Source organism: Macrosteles quadrilineatus, unplaced genomic scaffold (assembly GCF_028750875.1).
Source record: "Macrosteles quadrilineatus isolate MER2022 unplaced genomic scaffold, UCM_ALF_1.0 Scaffold_8__2_contigs__length_117827958, whole genome shotgun sequence".
NCBI classification, from domain to species: Eukaryota; Metazoa; Arthropoda; class Insecta; order Hemiptera; family Cicadellidae; genus Macrosteles; species Macrosteles quadrilineatus.
In genome coordinates this window covers 28,780,072-28,801,770 of record NW_026542601.1, presented here as the reverse complement: position 1 = coordinate 28,801,770, position 21,699 = coordinate 28,780,072, and the positions used below count along the sequence as shown (strand labels likewise).

Here is a 21,699-nt window from a genome sequence, read left to right as displayed (position 1 = left end):
TAGTATATTTCGTACCTAGGGCCGAAAGTGACGTTTTGCCGACTCGAGATCGGGTTTTAAGTTCAAGACGAATTCGAGAACGTGAAACGATCGAGAGCTGCAAACCCATTTTGGCTCGTGGTACGAACGCTATTTTTCACCCAAGTATGTTTTGCAATATAACGTCCCTCTTATTTATGTGAAATACTTTGAGGAATCACCAAAATCAAAAATAACAATAAAAATAGTTGTCTTTGCAGCTGTGACAAAAAAACAAGTCTATTGCAATGCCATGGATACAGCTTGTGCATTTAATATACATTAATGTTTTAAGTAAATTAGTGAACAAGCGATTTTGCGGCCCTAGGGATGTAAACCCCTGCTCGGCCCCTATATGACGATGACAGCTGGCATGGCCAACAAAACATAACTTTCAGCCACCAATTAACGTATGTAAAACATCTAAAAACATCATAGTGTGGTGAAAAATTCGTTACGCATACTTTTACATTATCATGCATTAATTATATGTATACAGAAAAAACGGAGTCATACTTATTGCGTATTTTAATGTAAATTTCTTGTATATTCCCATGAAACTGATAATTTACCCAGCACATTAAGGCCTTTAATCCAAGTATCTAAGTTCGTAAGCCATACATACAATGTGACGATAAAATATCAACGACATAGCATGTAGTTTTATGTAATCCTCACGACATTTAATTTGGTCCATTGACTTTAAATCCAATAATTGTCAAAATTATTGGAGCTTGGAAAAAACTGCATGTAAAAAAATCGTTACACTAATAAAAGACGACGTGAGGAGCGCGGGCAATAAACTACAGCAGCTAGGGCATAGCCACATGAATACAGAACGGAATGAAGGAACTAGAACGGAGAACTGGCAACAGCGCACGCGAAAAGTTGGGGGGGTCGAACACACCGCTCAAGCGCTACAACGCATTAGTGGCATCCTGTCCACACACTGTTGATATATACCGATTTGTGGCAAGGTGCCACAATTAAAAACTGGAATGTTAGATGTTAAAATGGAGTGTTCTTTAAAAATATCGATGCACAAATGTTTCTACCACCTTTCTTCATCCACTGGTGGCCGCAGTTTGAAAGATGCCACAATTAGGTGTTTGCGAGTATTCGGTAAAACCCCGTAGGTGTGCGTGTGTGTGTGTGTGTGTCTGTGTGTCTGGATGTGTACAGAGCTAGAGACTACACCTGTGGTCCGATTTCGATGAAATTTGGTATGTAGGTTCTAATCCATGGTATCTCCAGGCGTTTTTTTCATTTATTTGAAATTTTGATTTTTAATGGGGAATTTCCCATAAAAACCCATAAAAAACCGGAAAAATCGAATTATCTCAAAAATGGCCCGAACGATTTCGATAAAAATTTAGTATGTTGTAGCCCTTTAAATTCTGAACAAAATGGTACAAATCCCATTTCTCTAAAAATTACGGTTCAAAAGTTATAGTAAATTATGTTATTTTCCCATAAAAACCCCATAAAATAACGAAAAATAGGATTAAAAAAACCGGTTTTTATTTAACATAGTATGTAATGGTCCTTACAACATTCATAGTTTTTTTCTATTTTTTAGAAATTTTGATTTTTAATGGGGATTTTCCCATAAAACCCCATAAAATAACGGAAAAATTGGATTTTCCCAAAAACGGCCCGAACGATTTTGATAAAAATTTAGTATGTCATTGTCCTTCATATTCTGAACAAAATGGTACAAATCCCATTTCTGTAAAAATTACCGGTCAAAAGTTATTGTAGATTATGTTATTTTTCCATAAAAACCCCATAAAATAACGGGAAAATCGGATTTTCACAAAAATGGCCCAAACGATTTTGATAAAAATTTTGTATGTTATAATCCTTTAAATTATAATCAAAATTGTACTAATCCCATTTCCGTATATTTACTCTCACCGCTTACACGTGATAAAGGTTGTTGACAAACTTATGGGAGAAAGTATGTGTCAGAATGCTGATACCGTTTATTTGTTATTTTATGGGGTTTTTATGGGAAAATAACATAATTTACAATAACTTTTGAACCGTAATTTTTACAGAAATGGAATTTGAACCATTTTGTTCAGAATTTAAAGGGCTACAACATACTAAATTATCAAATTTATTAATTTATCAAAATTGTTCGGGCCATTTTTGAGAAAATCAGATTTTTCCGGTTTTTTATGGGTTTTTATGGGAAAATCCCCATTAAAAATCAAAATTTCAAAAAAATGAAAAAAACGCCTGGAGATACCATGGATTAGAACCTACATACCAAATGTCATTGAAATCGGACCACAGGTGTAGTCCCTAGCTCTGTACACATCCAGACACACAGACACACACACACACACACAGACATCACTTTAAAAACCACTTTTTTGGGACCAGGGGGACCCAAAACGAATATATCCACTCAAAACTCAAACTCGAAAATTTTGACGAAAACAATACTTTCTCCATATACTATGGTATAGGGGGAGAAAGTAAAAATGTAAAAATAGAAATAAGTTGATTAATGAACAAGTAAATTTCGATTCCAGTTGTACTGTACTTATAAAAATGTATTGGCCGGTGCTTACGGTAGCCAATAGGGTATAAGTAGGGACACCATTCAAGATTCTTGTCATTAGCCTATTGGGTATGATGATGATTGGAGTGTCCAATCGAAATCGATCACCACTTACCATCTTTTTTGTATATTTACCGTCTTGTGAGTAACAGTATAAGCGTAAATATATGTTTTAAGTGTTGTAAGACGTTTCTTTTATTTACTTTTCGTAAATTTAATAACACGTACAATGCTGATCAAGAAGTTATAAAATTTAAGTATTTATCGCTTAAAACATCTTTTTTTATTTAACATAGCCTCAACTATCCCGTACTCCTCCTTTTAGCAAATTTCCCACATAGGGAATAAGCTATTACTGCAGGTATCATGGTAAGACCTAAACCCGAGAACGATTAGCTTTTTGTTTTGGCGAACTTGTTTATTTCACACTGAGCTTTAAAGATTTCAATAATAAACACCTCTTATTACATTCCCTGTAGCCAGCAAACCAACGTAGTCTACTTATTAAAATTAATGTTATTTGAATAGGAAATAACTCTGATAAATTTTAAGGGAATATTTTTGTAGAAATCCAGCCAGGTAAGCTAAATGGAAATTCGCTTAGACTGCAGCAGGGGTATTTATTAATACAATACTAAATGAGAAATCAAATTCTAAATACTTACAGCTCAAAATAAAACCCAAAATTGGTAATAAAAATTACATACACCATAGATTTTTCAGAACTTTAGTTATCTTTTCAGCACTATCTCATTTAAACATAACTAATCATCCACAAAATGATGTGATCTTTAACAGTTTTTAATAAATTTCCCTGACTAAAATTGTACCATGCCTTTTGGCCTTTTTTTAAACTTTCCCTGACTTTCCCTGTTCCTATACCTGTTTCCCTGACTATCCAGGTCTGTGGGAACCCTGTCCTGAGATCAGCTGTTCCTTAGTAAGGACTATTTATTGAAAGCCCAATAAGAAAATACAGTTGGGTCCATTTGGAACAATCAAAAAGCTACTGACTTTTCTCAGTATCGAACCGGCAACCTACTGATTGTCAGGTGAGTACTATAACTACCCAGACCTTTTATGTAATTGTATGACAGCATAGTGTGTGCGAGTGAGATAAGAAGAGCTCGACCCAGACTCTGGATGGCCACGCAATTATCATGACAAGACAACGGCTCTATCAGCTACCTCCGACATAGATTTGTCTTGTCATTTTCTTTGCTTTGTTGGTTGCCGTTTCATAATCTTAGTTATAATACTCTCCTGGCAGTTTAGTACCAGTTTACAATCTTGTGACAAATTCATATCCACCATAAATCTAAAAACTAATAAAGGTAGGTAGCGTTTTATTTGAAATTAGTTCAATATTAATCAGCAGATATAAAACAAAGAAGGCTGGGCTAAATTGGGCAAATGGCTCAAGTATTTGAACCATCCAAGCCTTTGTTGCTACATTGTAAATAAAATGAGGCAAACAAAATCTATAATTTCTTTTGGAGCTTAATTATCATCTAGACATTTTAGAAGTAATTAATTATCAGTGAATTGTGTATATTTAGTGCTGGGAACAAGCTTAGTAAGCAAGCTCTACGTCAGCAATACGATTAACAAAGTCTTTTTCTTCTCAATGACAATCATCGGTTGAAATCCAAAAAAAAGTTGGAAGTTTTTAGTCAAACTTGAAAGGTTATATGATAAATTGACTAGTTCACTGCTTAAAGGGTCGTTTTACTCACTGCTCCATCTAATAAGAGTAATTAGTTTATCCCAAATTTTGTTTAAAATCCATAAATAAATTTATATTTAATGTTCCTACTTACTATATTGTACTGTCATTTCAAGAAATGAAATTCTGTACACCTATTTGACCCTATTAAAATGTAGAAACTTGTGACATGATCAGTGCCGGATTTACCACTAGGCCAATTAGGCCGCGGCCTAGGGCCGCAAGCAAAAGGGGGCCGCAGAGGATTGAGAAAAAAAATTTTTTTAGATAAAAAAATTATTTATTTTAAGCCACCAGTTTGCCAAGATCACAGGTGACCATAATGATGTCTCCGCGGACCGAGGGAGACGTTCACGATTTAGCCGTGGCCGCGGGTGACGGTGATGTATCCTCATGATCGCAGCCCGCGGGGCGGGAGACGTTCCTGATTTAGCCGTGGCCGTGGGTGACGGTGATGTATCCTCATGATCGCAGCCCGCGGGGCGGGAGACGTTCCCGATTTAGCCGTGGCCGCGGGTGATGGTGATGTATCCTCATGATCGCAGCCCGCGGGGCGGGAGACGTTCCCGATTTAGCCGTGGCCGCGGGTGACGGTGATGTATCCTCATGATCGCAGCCCGCGGGGCGGGAACGTTCCCGATTTAGCCGTGGCCTCGGCTGACGGTGATGTACCTCATGATCGCAGTCCCCGTGATTGCGGCCCGCAGGAGATGTTCAGGATTTTACTGCGGTCGTGGGTGACGGTGATGATGTCCTCAAGGTCACAGCTCATGGCATATGATCACGATTTCGCCTTGGTCGCGAGTGTCGATGATGATGTCCCTTTGTTGCAGCCCACGGGGGATGTTTACGATTTTGCCGCGGTCACGGATACCTTGATTTAGGAGAGATGTCAACCATTTCATCCACGATCACGGGTGTCGATGATGATGTCCCCATGATGCATAGGAGATAATCACGATTACTTCCGCGATCGCAAAGAATTTCCACCACAGGGGGAGGGCCGCTCAAGTAATTTGGCCTAGGGCCGCAAGTACCCTAAATCCGGCACTGGACATGATAAATAAAGTTTTGATTGATTTAATCAAATCAAATAGTTATCAGTCACAATTGAACGTCCAAAATACTTTAATATTACCATTACTAATATTAATCTAATGTACAACAATTAAAGATATCCCATTTTGAAATAAACTCTTGGAGACTGTAACAGGTTAAATTAATCAATTCTTAGTTGAAGTTTTCCATCATATTTATTTTACTGTGTAGTTTGATTGGTACATATTTATATACAAAAGACACACAAACAAATAACAAGAAGTTTTATTCACTTAAAGACAAGATTCTTTACACTCCACTTCTACCACAGCAGTTACTCTAACAACATAGATTAAACTTTAAATCTGTTGATAATTGTATTTTTCTCCTTTACTACAAACACACACACTGTATGCTGATTATAAACATACATTTAACTAAATTTGTATTTATTTTCATTTAGATAAGAAGAATTTTACGAAAAGCATATTAGTTACATAACGATCAGAGTCAAACAAGAATAAAAAAAAAAAACTATAAAAAGATATGAGTGTTCTGCACATACACTCAAATGGAATTTAAACCCCAACAACTCCTTAGTATTTTCTAGAGTGCCATTATTCCTCTGATGTTGCTCTGTACATCAACTTGTCTGAGGGAAAAACATAATAGCTTCTCCTGTGTGTACAATATGGTGGCTTTAGAATCAAGTGATCATTTTCGATGGTATGCAGTTTGTCACTGTGACGACACTTGTGTCCTTTCAAATCCATCTTGACAGAATACTTGGTGTCTGGCTTTAAGGTAATGTTTCTCCCATAAACAGCAAAAGGAATCTCAAACTTCACTCCATACTTGACATGCTTACTGAAGTGATCCAAGGTTATTGGAGGTTTATGCCCATTAATGTTGGTCCACTCAGTTATTGTTGTTGAACAGCTCACTTCATATGTCCAACCTACTGGGTTTCCTGGTGTATGATCAAGTGATTCACACTGTAGTGGTAACAACTCAATTGCATGTCTTTTGGTAGTCAGGTTGAAGATGTGAAAGAAATCCGTATGACCTGACATTTTTGGCATAAGAATTTCTAGTTGATCATAGACAGACTTTGTTGTCTTCAGTTTCCTTGGTTTAGTCTCATTTGAAAACTGACTAAGAGTAGGAAGGGTTTCCTTATTAAAATGACAATGACACAAACTGTTGACTTCTTCTGTGTCTAAAACTCCTGAATAAATCACTTCACATGTCTCTTCTGCACTCAGTGAGTAAGGTCTTAACTGTTGAGTCAACCCAGAGAGTTGTTGGCGGACCAGCTGTCCATCTTCAGAGTCAGCTGGGGAAAAATATTGCCTTATTAAAATGTGATGGTAACAAATTCTAAAAAAAAAACAAAAAACAAAGAGGCCCTTGATATCTTTATCTATTTCATGATCGTGAGAAATTAAATACAATTATTAAGAGTCCCAAATATCCACTTTCAACAATCAATGATTCCGTTTGTCCTATCTATTCTATATATAATTCAGTTTTAAAAATCTTTGTACAACTAAATCTAGAGTTCTACTGGACCGATTTTATTAATTAATGGGTCGTTTGAAAGCTTAATTCGTGTAGATTTGCAAATAATTATGAAAGTTTGTTTTTAATATGATTTATGGTGAAAAATGTAAAAAAATATGTTTTCCATAAGAAATACATTAAAAACGGTGTTTTTCACACTTTTTATTTGGGTGGGACTTTTGACAGCCTTTTTTGAGTGTTTCCAAGAAGTGTGTGGTATCAATTTATAGGAAATTTTATTCTCTTTCAGAATATCACCTTCCACTTAAGTCGATTTCCTTACCATTTAAAAGTTATTTGCAAAAAATCTAAGCAACCTCCAAATTTTTAGTAGGTAATGAGAAAATACTGAGTAAGGGATATTTTTGTTAAACTTTGTACAACTAAATCTAGACTTCTACTGGACCGATTATGTTATTTGATGGGTCATTGGAAAGCCCAACTCATGTAGAATTGCAAATAATTATGAAAGTGTGATTTTATTAAATCTTTGTGGTAAAAAAGTATAAATAACAAAAATACATTAGAAACTGCTTTTTCAAGTTTCTGTTTTCAAGTTTCTAATTGTAGCCAGTTTTTTGCTGCCTTTATTAAGCATTTTAAAGAAATGCATAGTCGTTATTAAATTTGTAGTAAATTGTATTCTCTTTTAGAAAATCACATCCACTTTGGTTGATTTCTCCTCCATTTAAAAGTTATTGGCAATAAGCTAAGTGATCTCCAAAGTTATAGTGATGAGAAAATACAGAATTAGATATATTTTTGTTAAACTTTGTACAACTAAATCTAGACTTCTACCAGACCGATTTTGTTACTTAATGGGTCGTTGGAAAGCTTAATTCGTGTAGATTTGCAAATAATTATGAAAGTTTGATTTTATTACATATTTGAGGTAAAACAATAAAAATAAACAATAATACATTTAAAACGCCTTTTTTCCAAGTTTATATTTGTAGCCAACTTTAGCCTGCCTTTATTGCGTATTTTCCAGAAATACATGAAAGTAATCTGTAGGAAATTTTATTCTCTATCAGAAAATTACCTTCCACTGTGGTTGATTTCCTCACCATTTTAAAGTTATTTGCAAAAACCTTAAGCAACCTCCAAATTTATAACGGTGAGAAAACACTGAACTAAAGATTTTGTTGTTAAACTTTGTACAATTAAATCTACAGTTCTACTGAACCGATTTTATTAATTAACAGGTTTTTGGAAAGCCTAATTCGTGTAGATTTGCAAATAATTATGAAAGTTTGGTTTTTTCAATATTTACTTGATGAAACCCGTCAAAGTCTGACAGTTGCTGTTGAGGTTGCAAGCAAGACCGTTTGACTATAAATCAATGATAAAAAACTCAATTTTTTTTTTAAATTTGGGTTTTTCGTGATTTAGCAGTGTGCTTTATAGGTAGGATTATTAAGATTGGAATCTTAATAATCAATAGCTCAAATGTAAGCTGGTATTTCACTAAAGGTTTTTAGACCAAAACATATAGGGTAATGAAATTAGAACATGCTATTAGTTGAAGTAAAAGAATCAAATTTATATTTTTTCGTGGAGTAACACATTAGATAAATTAATAATGATGTTTGATGACAAATATGTGCTTACATAGCTCAAAATATACGTCAAAATGAATGCCGATGCTTGATGGCAAATCTGTGGTGCGTCCATACCTTTAGTTTAAGGCCAAAATTATGAAAATCGGTCGGGTAAAAAACCTTTAACCCAACTCGGAAAAGAAAAACCAATAATTTTAATAGATGGCAATAATTGGTTTACCGTTAAGCATAATCTAAACATACGAAACATGTGATAATAATTTAACAGCATATTGGTATATTGTTATTTAATTGATTTTTCTTTGATTAAATGTTGTTGTTAACAATTTGCATTTGTGTTTAAAAGAAGTTCCTTATGTTAAGTATGTGATTCTAAAGTTATGTGCTTAATCTGTACCATTAATATTAGTGAGTAAAGTGGTGTATGGATTTCACAACCATTATTTTACTAGAGACCGTTGTATTTAACCACAAAGGGCTCTGGTGCTAGTACTATAATACGAGCAAAGTCTGTTTGTCTGTAGTATCATTGAGTATATACTCAATGGTAATATATATCTCAAAATCCAGCAGATGGATTTTGATTACATTTTGGAATTAGGGACTTGTAGCCTTAAAACATGATTGACGACAGCCACTACCTCAGTAAAATTTGTATTTCACTACACAACTCATTTAAAAATAAAATTTAACATTGACATTACGGGTTGGCAAGTAACTACGTTAGTTGAAAAAATACCCCTGCCGCAGGAAACCTGCAGACTAAGCGAATTTCCATCTACCTGGCTGCAATTCAACTAAATTTATCCATTAAAATTATCAGTTATAGTATTTCTTACTAGCAGAGTACCCGTCCTTCGTACGGGGTTGGAACATAAGTATAAAATGCTTATTGCAGTTGTACTCAAGCTTTGCGTTTGCAATAAGGGAGGACACAGTTTGATAAGATTTGCTTTTTTAATTAACAGTATTCTATAGTATTACACATCTGCCATAGCCATAATGTTCTACTACTTCACCTAAACAAAACAATTCGCAAAATATCACAAATTATTCATGAAATGAAAAACATAAACATAACTGTAAACAATCCTACTTTGACAGTTCTCAATCACAGTTTTTTGTTGCTGCTTAGTTCAAATTAGGTGTTTTCATAAATGCAAAAAAATATAGGCTGATGCACCCTGTTGGTAAATCTTATAACTTTTTAATGCTTTTCCATATCATAGAACCAACTTTTTTAGTTGAAACAGCTGACTAAATTCTTTAATTCCCTTTAAATATGAATACTCATGTCCGAGTTCGTATCTCTATAAATAAACAAGTTATTGTATAAAATATGTAAAAATTGACTTTTCGTGTAGTTTTCTTTTTACCAAAAGTAGAATTAATTTGTGAGTATCGCAAAGAAGTATCAAATATTTTTGCTGATAGTTTTAATATGGACTGTGGTGATAAAAAATACGCATGTCGCCTACTTTTCAGGTGGTCGAGAACTTGGGGGGAGGGGGGCAAAGATGGCGGAACGACTTAATGCATTGAAACGACTGTAGCTCGATAACGGTACAAGATAGGGCATCGGTTAAAACGTAGTTTTAATCCAAAAAATATGGCCAATAGAAAAGGTTGTTGGGTAAAAAGTCGTATCTTAACTAATAAAAAAGTTATAACAATAATAAGTTTAACAAAATCAACATTATACAGCTATTTTCTTAAAAAATCATATGAATTGTTGATAAAAAATAGTGTAATTACTTAATTACTCGGCTAAATATTAACTAGAGGCATTTTCTTATAAGAAAAAAAATATATTATTACGAATACATATGGTTTAAAATGTAAAATATGGCATCCAAACTTGGGGTAAAATATCTAATACTTGGGGTTTCACCGCAATCAAATGCATAATAAAGATTACCACTACAAATCCAATTTTAATTATAATGTTATAAGTTATTACAATATGATTATATAACAGATTCTTATTAAATACAGTTATATGAAATAAAAAAACATAACTACAAAAGTAAATACCTTATAATAAAAAATACGGTAAATCTCTTCATTCTGTCCATAACAATTACACTGGTTGTTCATATTATTGGTTGAATTGAAATAGGTACCTAACTTTTGTAAGTTGGTGAAAGTTTGAACAAACGTACATAAAAACCAGCCACACACAATAAAAAAAAAACGTAAGCAACTTAAAATAAAATGTGGTAATTATGTCCAATTAAGCCAAAGGGGCAAAGCCTACGGTCAGTGTCGAAATGTGAATAGTCCTATTATGGTCCTTGGTATGGTAGCTATATTTTTGTACAACTTAAGCCCAGTTGGTTCAGTAGTTTTTGCACCTATTAGTAATACACATACCGACAGACACCATTAGATTTTTATATAATTGTGCTAAAGCAATGTCTTTAGACAGCTGAGATTTTCCTAATGTTTTGATTTTTGGTTTCTATGGAAAAAATTTGTATTGTAAACTAATACTGAAAGAAAGAAAGTTAACAAAAACTCAAACTCTTAATTTATTCAACTTATATTAACTTAAACTTAGATTAAATGCAGGTAAACCTATTTACAACTTAAACTAATCCACGGATTCACAATATGGTAGCAGAGCGTGGTTTCCTGCTTTAAATTTTTACAACTTTCTAAACTTAACTCCTTTACTCAAAATTTTTACAACTTCCAACTTTGAACTTCACTTTCACGAATAACTAAGAATGTCTTCAAGATGGGATCTTAGACTGAAATCTGCTTTACTACGACTGAAGACCTATATTACCGATACAAATGCATTCTTGGAGACCTCAGAATCAACAGAACTACAACTTCAAACACGACTACAGACTTTGACGAGTTTTGTGAAGAGGATGGAAGAAATTCAACAACGTCTGGACACCGAGCCTATTACTGAAGATGGACAAACTGAAGGACCCTCCTCAGAGGACGAATTCATAAATACTATGATGGACTGTGAGGAGGTGCTTGCACAGCTTACGGTAAGACTAGATATTTCTCAAACTAATAAGCCACAAGCAACAGTGCCTGATACAGCTTCCGTGCAGCCAATACCAACCATACAACACCAGTATGTTCAACTACCAAAGTTGGTATTACCAACCTTCCAAGGGGACATGCTACGGTGGCAGGAGTTTTGGGATAGTTTTGAGTCTGCCATTCATAGCCACCCCACACTCAGTAACGTTGACAAATTTAACTATTTGATTGCACAATTAAGAGGTGACGCCAAACGTTGCATCGCTGGACTCCCTTTTACAGATATAAACTATGATATTGCTATTACCTTTTTGAAAGACAGATTTGCTAAGAAACAGGTAATAGTGAATTCTCACTACTGTGCCTTGAGGGATATGCCACCTATCAAGTCCAGTGACACAGTAACACTTAGGCGAGGATTTGACAACATTGAGAAACATATGTGTTGTCTTCAAGCCTTAGGTGAAGACATTACTTCTAACTACTTTGTTTCTCAAATTTTCAGTAAGCTGCCCTGTGAAATTGTTTTGAAAGTTGAAGAAATTAATATTTCTGGGGAGTTAGATGTTAAAACTTTGTGCAATTTTGTAAATAACTTAATTTCGATTCGGGAGAAAGCAGAGCAACTGACGAGCTCTTCTAGCACATCATCTTACTCTAATAATTTTGTTACTGTTCCCAATCCACAGGCGGGCACTAAGAGGTTGACAACTACCCACTACCTCGTGGAAACGATAAATTAGCTTGTATTTTTTGTGAAGGAACACATTGGAATGACCAGTGTACAAAATATCAATCTGCTGAGACACGCAAGAAAGCAATTCAAGGTAGGTGCTACATATGTTTAAGTAAGGGACACACTGTGAAATTTTGTAAATCACAGAAAAGGTGTGTTTACTGTAAACAACAGAATTATCACAGTAGAAGCCTATGTACCAAACAGTTTCCAACAGACCAAATTTCTAGAAGCACCATCAAAGTAGACACCCGATCAACTAATCATGCCAAAGCTTTGCCTGCAAGTAACTTCAACCCGAGCAAGGGAAATATAAATACCGAAGAGTCTGCTTTAATTTATATGTCGGAGAGTGTTATTCTTCAAACTGCAACTATTACTTTGCGTAATGGTGATACTAACCAAGAAACGCGTTGTGGTGTTCTTTTTGATAGCGGTAGTCAGAGGTCTTATGTGTCCAAAGTAGTGATGTAAAATACCCGGGTATTTAAAACTCAGGGTAAATACCCTGGGTATTTACCCGGGTAAATACCCAAAATCCATAAATACCCGGGTATTTTGGGTATTTATGAAATCGATTGAAATTAATTTATATTCACTCCTAAATATGTTATTGTTATCATTACATGAAAAATTAGGATAGTCACACCTTTTACAGTAACTTGAAGCTTTACTAGTACCTTTTATTTAATAATTTAGCACTTTAAAAAAAATAAAACATAAAGTTTTTAAATAAGAATGGGGTTTTGTTTTTTATCAAGGCAACACCTCATCAGAGAAATAGTGAACTTCACCTACTTCTACTGTTATTAAATTATGATAGTTAAAAAAATTGATCGTATAAATGGCTTGGAAGGCTAGACAGACCTAAGGCAGAATGGCGGAATACTAAAAGTAATTACAATTTTCTGTGTTACCGCTTGGTTGGAAAAAATAATATATTTGGAATATTTGGATAAACCTACTAAAAAAATTTATCTCCTGTTTTTGGTCTAACTTAATATAGTTTTGAAAGATTTATTGTGCTATAGATTTAAATGTTTTGTACCTATCACAAGTTTATGAAATTAGTTTTTTTTTATTTTGATACCATTGATATCAACAAAAGATCTAGAACAAAAATATTATTAAATCCTGCCATCCTACAGATTGAATTTTAAGTATTTTCTTAAGTTGTTTACACGCCTAGGCCACTACTTGGTTAAATTTTCATGTATTTATAAATAATAATTATTACTTCGCAAATTATTTTTCTTCACTTTCAATAAAATAAATTCATCTATCCATCATAGAAATTAAAAAATCATAAGTAGTCAGGACCAGTGCAACCATGCGACCAGGGTATTTATGCCGATTATGCTTAATGCTCAGACCTGGGTATTTATGGCGATTGTACCCAGAAGTAAAATGCTAGTAATGACCATATGAAATTTTGTTTAACACATTTTATCATCATTTTACTATCCTTACAGGGTGATAATTGCAAAAAAACATCTCAATCTTCTCTAACTTTAATAAAAATTATAAATACCCACTTTTTGGGTATTTACCCGGGCCTGGGGTAAATTCCCGGGTAAATACCCAATTTATATTTACCTACCCACTGGGTATTTACCCGGCCCACATCACTAGTCCAAAGGTTTGGCTTCTAAACTGAGTTTGAATGGTAAATATTGTCAATCATTGTCTTCATTTACGTTCGGCAACCGTGAATCTAAAAACTGTTGAGACTCAAGTAACAGATGTTCGATTACTGCTGAACACATGTCCAACACATCTAACACACAACAACAAACACACATCCCCCTGTGTACACATCCAACACATGTATGGATATTACAGTAAACATTGTTCCACATATCACTGGGAAGGTAGTTTCTAGTACCAATATGAACTTAAATACAATTGCTTCCTCCTATCCCAAATTAAAGTTAGCAGACGGCCAGTTTACTTCACAAAATATTGATCTATTAATAGGGAACGATTATTATTTTGATATCATTCAGGGTCAGAAGATAGAAATTTCACCTGGCTTATTCTTAGTGAATAGCAAATTTGGTTGGATCATAGCTGGTAGGCATAACGATAACAATGATCATTTCCCTCTGATGTACGAGTCATCTTTTCTTCCCCTAGTAAAACCCAACAACCTATTTCCTAGGTCGCCACAAACCTTAAAGCCAGATATCAATATTTGTGAAGGTGATGACATCAAAAACTTGTGGCAATTAGAGACTATTGGTATTAAGGATGACCCACACGTGGAAGATGATGACATCGCATTGAATAAACTTAATGAAACTGTTAAATTTGAGAATGGTCGTTACTCAGTTTCCTGGCCTTGGAAAGATTATCCCCCAAATTTACCCACAAACTACAATCTTTCTCTCGGTCGTTTGAAATCTTTAACAGATAGACTTTCAGACAAACATAATCTTCTATGTGAATACGACTCGGTAATTCAAACCCAATTGAAAGACGGTATAATCGAACGAGTGAGTTTTTCAGACAGAAACGATGGAGTCCTTCACTATATACCTCATCACCCTATTATCATTGAGTCGAAAACCTCAACTAAACTTAGGATAGTGAATGAAGCGTCAGCCAAAACCAGAAATGGCAACAATAGTCTTAATGATTGTCTTTACCGTGGACCTGTAATTTTGGAAAACCTATGTAGTTTACTTTTACGTTTTAGAATGAATGCTATTGGAATTATTGCTGATATTGAGAAGGCATTCCTTCAAATAAATCTTCAAACTCCAGATAGAGATGTAACTAGATTTCTGTGGCTCAAAGATCCTTTGTCAGCACCTACTAAGGATAATATTGAGGAGTATTGATTTTGTAGGGTTCCGTTCGGAATCATATCCAGTCTATTTCTACTCAGTGCTACTGTTTTTCATCATTTGTCAAATTGTGAACTTGATAATCTTAATGAAAGGTTGAAGTCTTCATTTTATGTTGATAATATGGTTACCGGATGTGACACAGATCAAGACGCCACAACACTATTTACAACTGCTTCTAGTTTGTTCTCTGATATATTAACATAAACCTTAGATGTTGGTCTTCAAACTCAAAGACACTGATGACACAAATACCATTGGATAAAACATCAACTAAGAATCCTACTGATGTCAATGTTCTTGGATTAAGATGGAACACCAATCTTGACACTCTCCATATCAAACCTGTTAACAATGACAGAAACAAACCTATTTCAAAAAGACAAGTTTTAAGTACTATATCATCCGTTTTTGATCCCTTAGGGTTATTATCCCCTGTAACACTGAAGGCTAAACTCTTTCTCAAACAGTTGTGGGAAGACAATTTGGACTGGGACGAATTACTAGATGAGCCTAAATGTAGGGAATGGAATATTATATGTGATGATATTATTAAAGTATCTGAAGTTTCTATTCCTCGATTCACAGGATTACGAGCAGATCATGTAGAGCTCCATTGTTTTACGGATGCATCAAAGGATGTATATTCGTGTGCTGTGTATATAAAATTAGTTAATAAGGAGACTGTCAAAGTGACTCTGATGTTTTGTAAAAGCCATTTAACCCCAAAGTCAAAGCCGAAAATTACCCTTTCAAGACTCGAACTTTTAGGCGTGTTGATTGGAACAAGAGCATTACGTTTTGTGGAAGAATCCTTAAATTTTCCTGTTGTAAATAAGATACTGTGGACCTGTGGACTGATTCACAATGTGTGTTACATTGGATTAACACAACAAAGCTGCTTCCTAAGTTTGTGGAGAGAAGAGTAATGGAGATCAAAACCAACACCGAGACGCAATTTAGATACGTTCCTACTGACGAAAATCCAGCTGATATGGCGACTCGAGGTAAAACGGTGGATAATCTGAAACACTGCAATGAATGGTGGTCAGGTCCACGATGGCTGTCTTGTAGTCAAGACTTGTGGCCGGATTGGTCTTCTGATTTCTACAAGACATTAACTGAAGACGATATTGTTGAAGCTATTGAAGAAAACGTCGTCACCTTGACTACAAAGACCGAAGACGTGTGTGAAACTATTCCTTTTGACATAGATATACAAAGGTTTTCATTACTTTCGAAACTGATTTTGACAACAGTTTATTGTAAAAGATTTATAAGTGGATGCAGGCGGAATAAACGACCAAATTATGTCATTCCTACATCTGAAGAACTCAAAGATGCTCGTTTATCGTGGATTAAACACGTTAAAAACACATGTTTTGGTGAAACACTAATATAAGAGATGGTAGGTGTGATAGATTGCAGAATCAACTTGGCCTATTCGTTGATATGAATGGACTTATCAGATGTAAGGGTAGGATCTCAAATGCAGACCTAGAAGAATATTGCAAGTACCCTATACTTCTACCAAAGAACGATTTATTTACTCAACTGCTCATAGAAGAGTGTCACTGTAAGATTTTTCACATGGGAGTGCAATAAACTCTCTCAGAACATCGGAAATCCTTCTGGATAATCCATGGCAGAACTGAAGTCAACAGGGTTTTGCAAAAATGTTTGAAATGCTTAAAATACGAAGGTGGACCATACAAGCTGCCCCAAATACCCTCTCTCCCAACAGAACGGGTGACTGAAAGTATACCTTTTCAATTTACAGGACTTGACTACTTTGGCCCTCTTTACGTTAAATCCTTTCAAGATTCTAAAGTTGAAGTTTCTAAAGTTTACGGTTGCATATTCACCTGTTTAGTCACGAGAGCTGTTCATTTAGAGATCGCTAATAACTTGTCATCAGAAGAATTCTTACTATCTCTCAGGAGGTTTGTGGGAAGAAGAGGCACTCCGAAGAAGATTACCTTGGACAACGCAACTCAGTTTAAGAAGGCTTCCTCGTTCTTGAATGATATGTTTGTTGAACATCTCGATACACCAGAATTACTGTCTTATATAAGTGAAAACCACATCAAATTTACTTACATCCCAGAGTTTGCACCTTGGATGGGAGGAATGTACGAGAGGTTGATATCTTTGATAAAGAGATGTTTAAGAAAGAGTATTGGTGCAGTTACTCTGACTAAATCACAACTCGACACTGTGATGATTGAAATAGAAGCTGTTGTCAACTCAAGACCACTAGTTTAGGTACCTTCCTCAGATCAAAGTTTGACTGACTTTATTATAACTCCTGGCCACTTCCTCAACTTCCATGGAAAAAATGGTTTTGTAAATAGTTTAAATGAACGTCAAGAAAACAACATGGAGTTTATTTCCAAAGTGACTGAATCGGACTTATTACAGATGTGGAAAAAGGGAACCAACAACTTAAATAGCTTTTGGAAGATTTGGAAGAAAGACTATCTGTTGAGTTTAAGGGAGAGAACTCAACATAATATCAAACAAGGAAGAATTCTGTCCACCCAACATCCACAAGTTGGTGATGTAGTTCATGTTCACGACACATTACCCAGAGGGACATGGGGAGTTGCGAAAATAGAAGTCCTTAACGTCAGTGCTGATGGAAACGTAAGAAGTGCCAAATTAAAGTTAGGATCTGGGAAATACATCACCAGACCTATTAACTTGTTGTATCCCATTGAAGTCTCTGACGTGAATTCCGGAAAGAAAAAAGGGGCCCAGAACAACTAAGGATGTGGGAGTGTGCTAATGTTTAATGATTTACCTAATATTTGGATTTTTGGTTTCTATGGAAATAATTTGTATTGTAAACTAAAACTGAAAGAAAGAAAGTTAACAAAAAATCAAACTCTTAATTTATTCAACTTATTATTAACTTAAACTTAGATTAAATGCAGGTAAACCTATTTACAACTTAAACTAATCCACGGATTCACAATAATAATAGTATAGATTTAAACATAATTAATTTTAATGAGTACTTAGGTTTGCTGCTACAGGGGGAAAAATTGGGGTTTTTTATTGAATTTCCCATATAGGGAATAAGCTATTACCGTAGTAATCATGGTAAGACTTGGACCCGGGACCGATTTACTTTTTCGTTTTGAGGTCCCTAGAGGCCAAAAACACCATCCGTTCAAATTCATCTATATAAATAAAATTAGAGTTTTGTCAGTACATTGCTCAGAATTATATATTTTTAGGTTATTTTTACGTCTTATACATTAAATAAGCAGAAACGAGTCTTATCTCAATTTCTGTCTGTCTGTCTGTCTTTCCCTTTGTCTGTAACACTCAAGATGGCATTTTACGCTATCTTCTCCTGGAAAACGAGAGTACCTATCAAGATCCAAGTCATTTTAATGTATTCACTGGATTGGCGAGATTGTCTTTAGCCATTAAAATATGGCCTCACTACTTTGTAAATAATATTACGAACGTTCAAAAATGTAGTTTTGTGCGATTTATGTCAAGTTTTCGTCCAATTTTTATTGCATAATCATCTATGAAATAACGAACAGCTGTTCGGATCAAGATTATTTTTCCTAGCTGTCACTGATATGTTTACAAATGTTGTTTACAAATACCGCAACCTTTTTCAATCACGTTTTGAATGTAAATCCCAAGTGATTAAAAACGTTTTTCTTACATAACGGATTTAATTAATCGAAAGTGCAATAATATAGTGTAATAGTGTAACCGTGTAAATGAAATTAAATAACTAGGCATCATCCAGTTCAGGAACCAGAGATTCTTTGTGTATAAATTGTTCTTGAGTTTTGATAACCAGAAAGAAGACCTTGAATCAGTGTTGTATACGGCTGGGAAACTTTAAATTTAATAATGATCGTCGCCAAATGGCTTAGAAATATGGTTTCCACTCATTGAGACGGCGCTTCAATGGCGGTTGTGTAAAGTGTAAAGTAAAAAATCACAACTGCAGTGGGTGATTGTAACAGAGGTTTACGGATGATGCTAAACTCGCTTTTCTAATGTGTTATTTTCTGTTCCTACCATTGACTATATATATATAGTCAATAGTACCTACTCACCGTGTGATGCAATCGCTGTACCATACAGCCCTAAGGCCATAGCCCATCTCTTGGGTACGTACGCCTACTCAATTATTCATAACAAACTGTTCGACGACGATCCTTGATACCGGTACTTTTCCCTAGAATACACGGCCTACCTACTTAAGAAATGAAATTACAAACGTCCAAAAACCCAACGTTGGGTGATTTTTGTCACATTTCCTTCTAATGTTATTAGATAGCCTTTACCAATCATTGTTTAGAGAATAGGTACGTAATCTATTAAATAACAAAAAGTTGTTTGTATGAGGTTGTTTTTTTTTCAAACTGACACCGATAAGTTTACATTAAAAGTTGTTTACAAATAAAGCAATTAATGGGAAATAACTTTGATTGCCGTTTTAAAACGTTTTACGAGAAAATCCAAAACCAAAAGAGATCAATAACCTCGGGACTTGATTAACTCATATAATTGGTCGGCTGTACTATAGTTCTCAACTGTGAACGTTGGTTTTTGGTACCGGTTCTATTCCTTAGAACCGTTGGTACTGTTGGTAGAAGCAAGAATCATTTTTAAGTACCAACACATCACTGTACTTTACAAATTAGTTATCGTTGGTGTTGCACCTTATTTATTATTACAGGCGTATTCAATTTGATTGATGTCTTAACTGTACAATTTTGGCTTTTTCTTTCTTGATTCCAAAATGTTAGTTTATGCTAAGAAAACGATAACGCAATTTAGTAAAACATTTATTCAGCAAACCATAATGAATTGTTTAAACGCTTTACGTTATTTATGTATCAATAGTTCGTGGCCTATTTTGGTAATATTTACTATAAATTACCAATCGTCTATAGTACTTCATTTCATATAGTAAGCCGTCATTTCGGGTCATCATCGGTCCAAGCAAATATACATTGTTATGATGAAATTTGATGACATTAACAAAATATTTCAGATACTAATTTTACAAGTACTTTGTTATGCTTAAAGCGTAGCAAATCCCCTAATTAAGTTCTGTATTTTTGTGTGTATGTCTGTTAGTAAAGCATTAATGTCCTTATTTCTCAGTGTTTCACGGAAAGGACAAAAGTACCTTTATAATGAAAATGTCAACACGAATAAAGTGTTAAATTGGGAGGTTGAAGTAGTACCTTAAATACTTTTAACCATTGTGGAAGGTAACTTTCAATTATAGGCCTACATTAGGGCTATGCCTCATAGATCTATAAAGCGTTTTTTAGTTTAATCATTGGATTTAACATATGGACCAACACGACCCAGGTTACATTTAATTTCGAAGCATTTGTTTTGGCTTGAAACTGTCAGATACTGTATTTGCGAAGGTTTATATATAATAGTTTTGCCAGCATATCTGAAAATATGCAAACCAAATTCTGTTCTTAATAAAAATTTTTCAATAACTGACTACAATAAGATCCCCGTGCGTAGAACGGGCACACAGCTAGTATATATATATATTTATACTAAGTATGGTTGTGATTAGGGCTACTACTATATTAAAAATTGAAAACATTATAACAACATCAAGTACCCTTTCAAATTCATTTTAATTAACAAACGACATGTTTCAACACTTGGGTCATAGTCATGTTTTTATACAAATACAATAACAAATTAATGAAAGGAATAAATATATTCATATGGGGGATTCGCCACTGAAAAGTGTGATTTTTTTATTTAATGAGGAAAGTCATGAAACTATTTTTTTTCTAGTAGGTATAATTTAGTAAAAAATACAAAAATGTTGGTTTAATTTTAAATATAAATTATAGGTGTTAAAAATAAAGTTTTTCGGTCAGTTTGTAAGGGTTTTTAAAAATCGATATTCTGAAGAGAGTTCTTCATGGATTTTGATAAATTTTGTGTTTTTTTTTAAGACAGTTATCTAAACTTAATATTCAGGTAGATTCTTAATAATATCTCAGATACTTTTTTTGCTGTGGCACATTAAATATAATTTTTCTTTAGAAAAAAGAATTAGTTTTTTTTTAATTATTTTTTTAGTAGGGTGAAGTGGGGTAAGTGTACGCACGGGGCAAGTGGACGCGCTGGCTATAAATAAGCCATAATTGGGGAAAAAAATTTAAAATTTATAATTTTTTATGGTTTGAAATGTGTTCTTTCAGATTCTGAAGTTAGAAATCAACATTTATGACTATTTATACATTAAAACTAAGTTTTAAAACACCTCTGCATTTCTACTTACTACGAAAGTACCGCCTTGAAATTTTGAAAAATTCCCTAAAATCAACGGATAGCCATAGAAATTTGAAAATTGGTACACTGATGCAGTTTTTGAAGAGGAATCCAAAAATGTCATTTTTATATTACTAAAATTTATAATTACAAAAATGGGGGGGGGGGGCGTACTCTTGCCCCAGGTCTAACAGTGGATGGGGCAAGTGTACTCTCAGCCCCGGGGTAAGTGTACATAGGGGTTTTCAATGGTGTGACAACTTACAATTAGTTATCACGTTAAGACAAGTTTTTCTATTTCCTAAGTTATATTCCTGGTTGATTTCACCTTT

The 21,699-nt window shown here is 34.4% G+C and overlaps 1 protein-coding gene across 2 annotated transcripts in view; it reads right to left on the bottom strand.

Moving 5' to 3' along the window:
• LOC129000970 (BTB/POZ domain-containing protein 9-like) overlaps positions 1-21,699 on the bottom strand; it is a 71,667-nt gene that overhangs the window by 11,774 nt on the left and 38,194 nt on the right. The window contains exon 5 of one of the 2 annotated variants that reach the window (XM_054428081.1): positions 5,591-6,690. The exons of the other annotated variant lie outside the window; for it this stretch is intronic. Coding sequence (XP_054284056.1) covers positions 5,972-6,690 — 719 coding nt within the window. The 3' untranslated portion in view covers positions 5,591-5,971. Of the gene's footprint in view, positions 1-5,590; positions 6,691-21,699 lie in introns of those variants that run through there. 2 annotated transcript variants of the gene reach the window in all.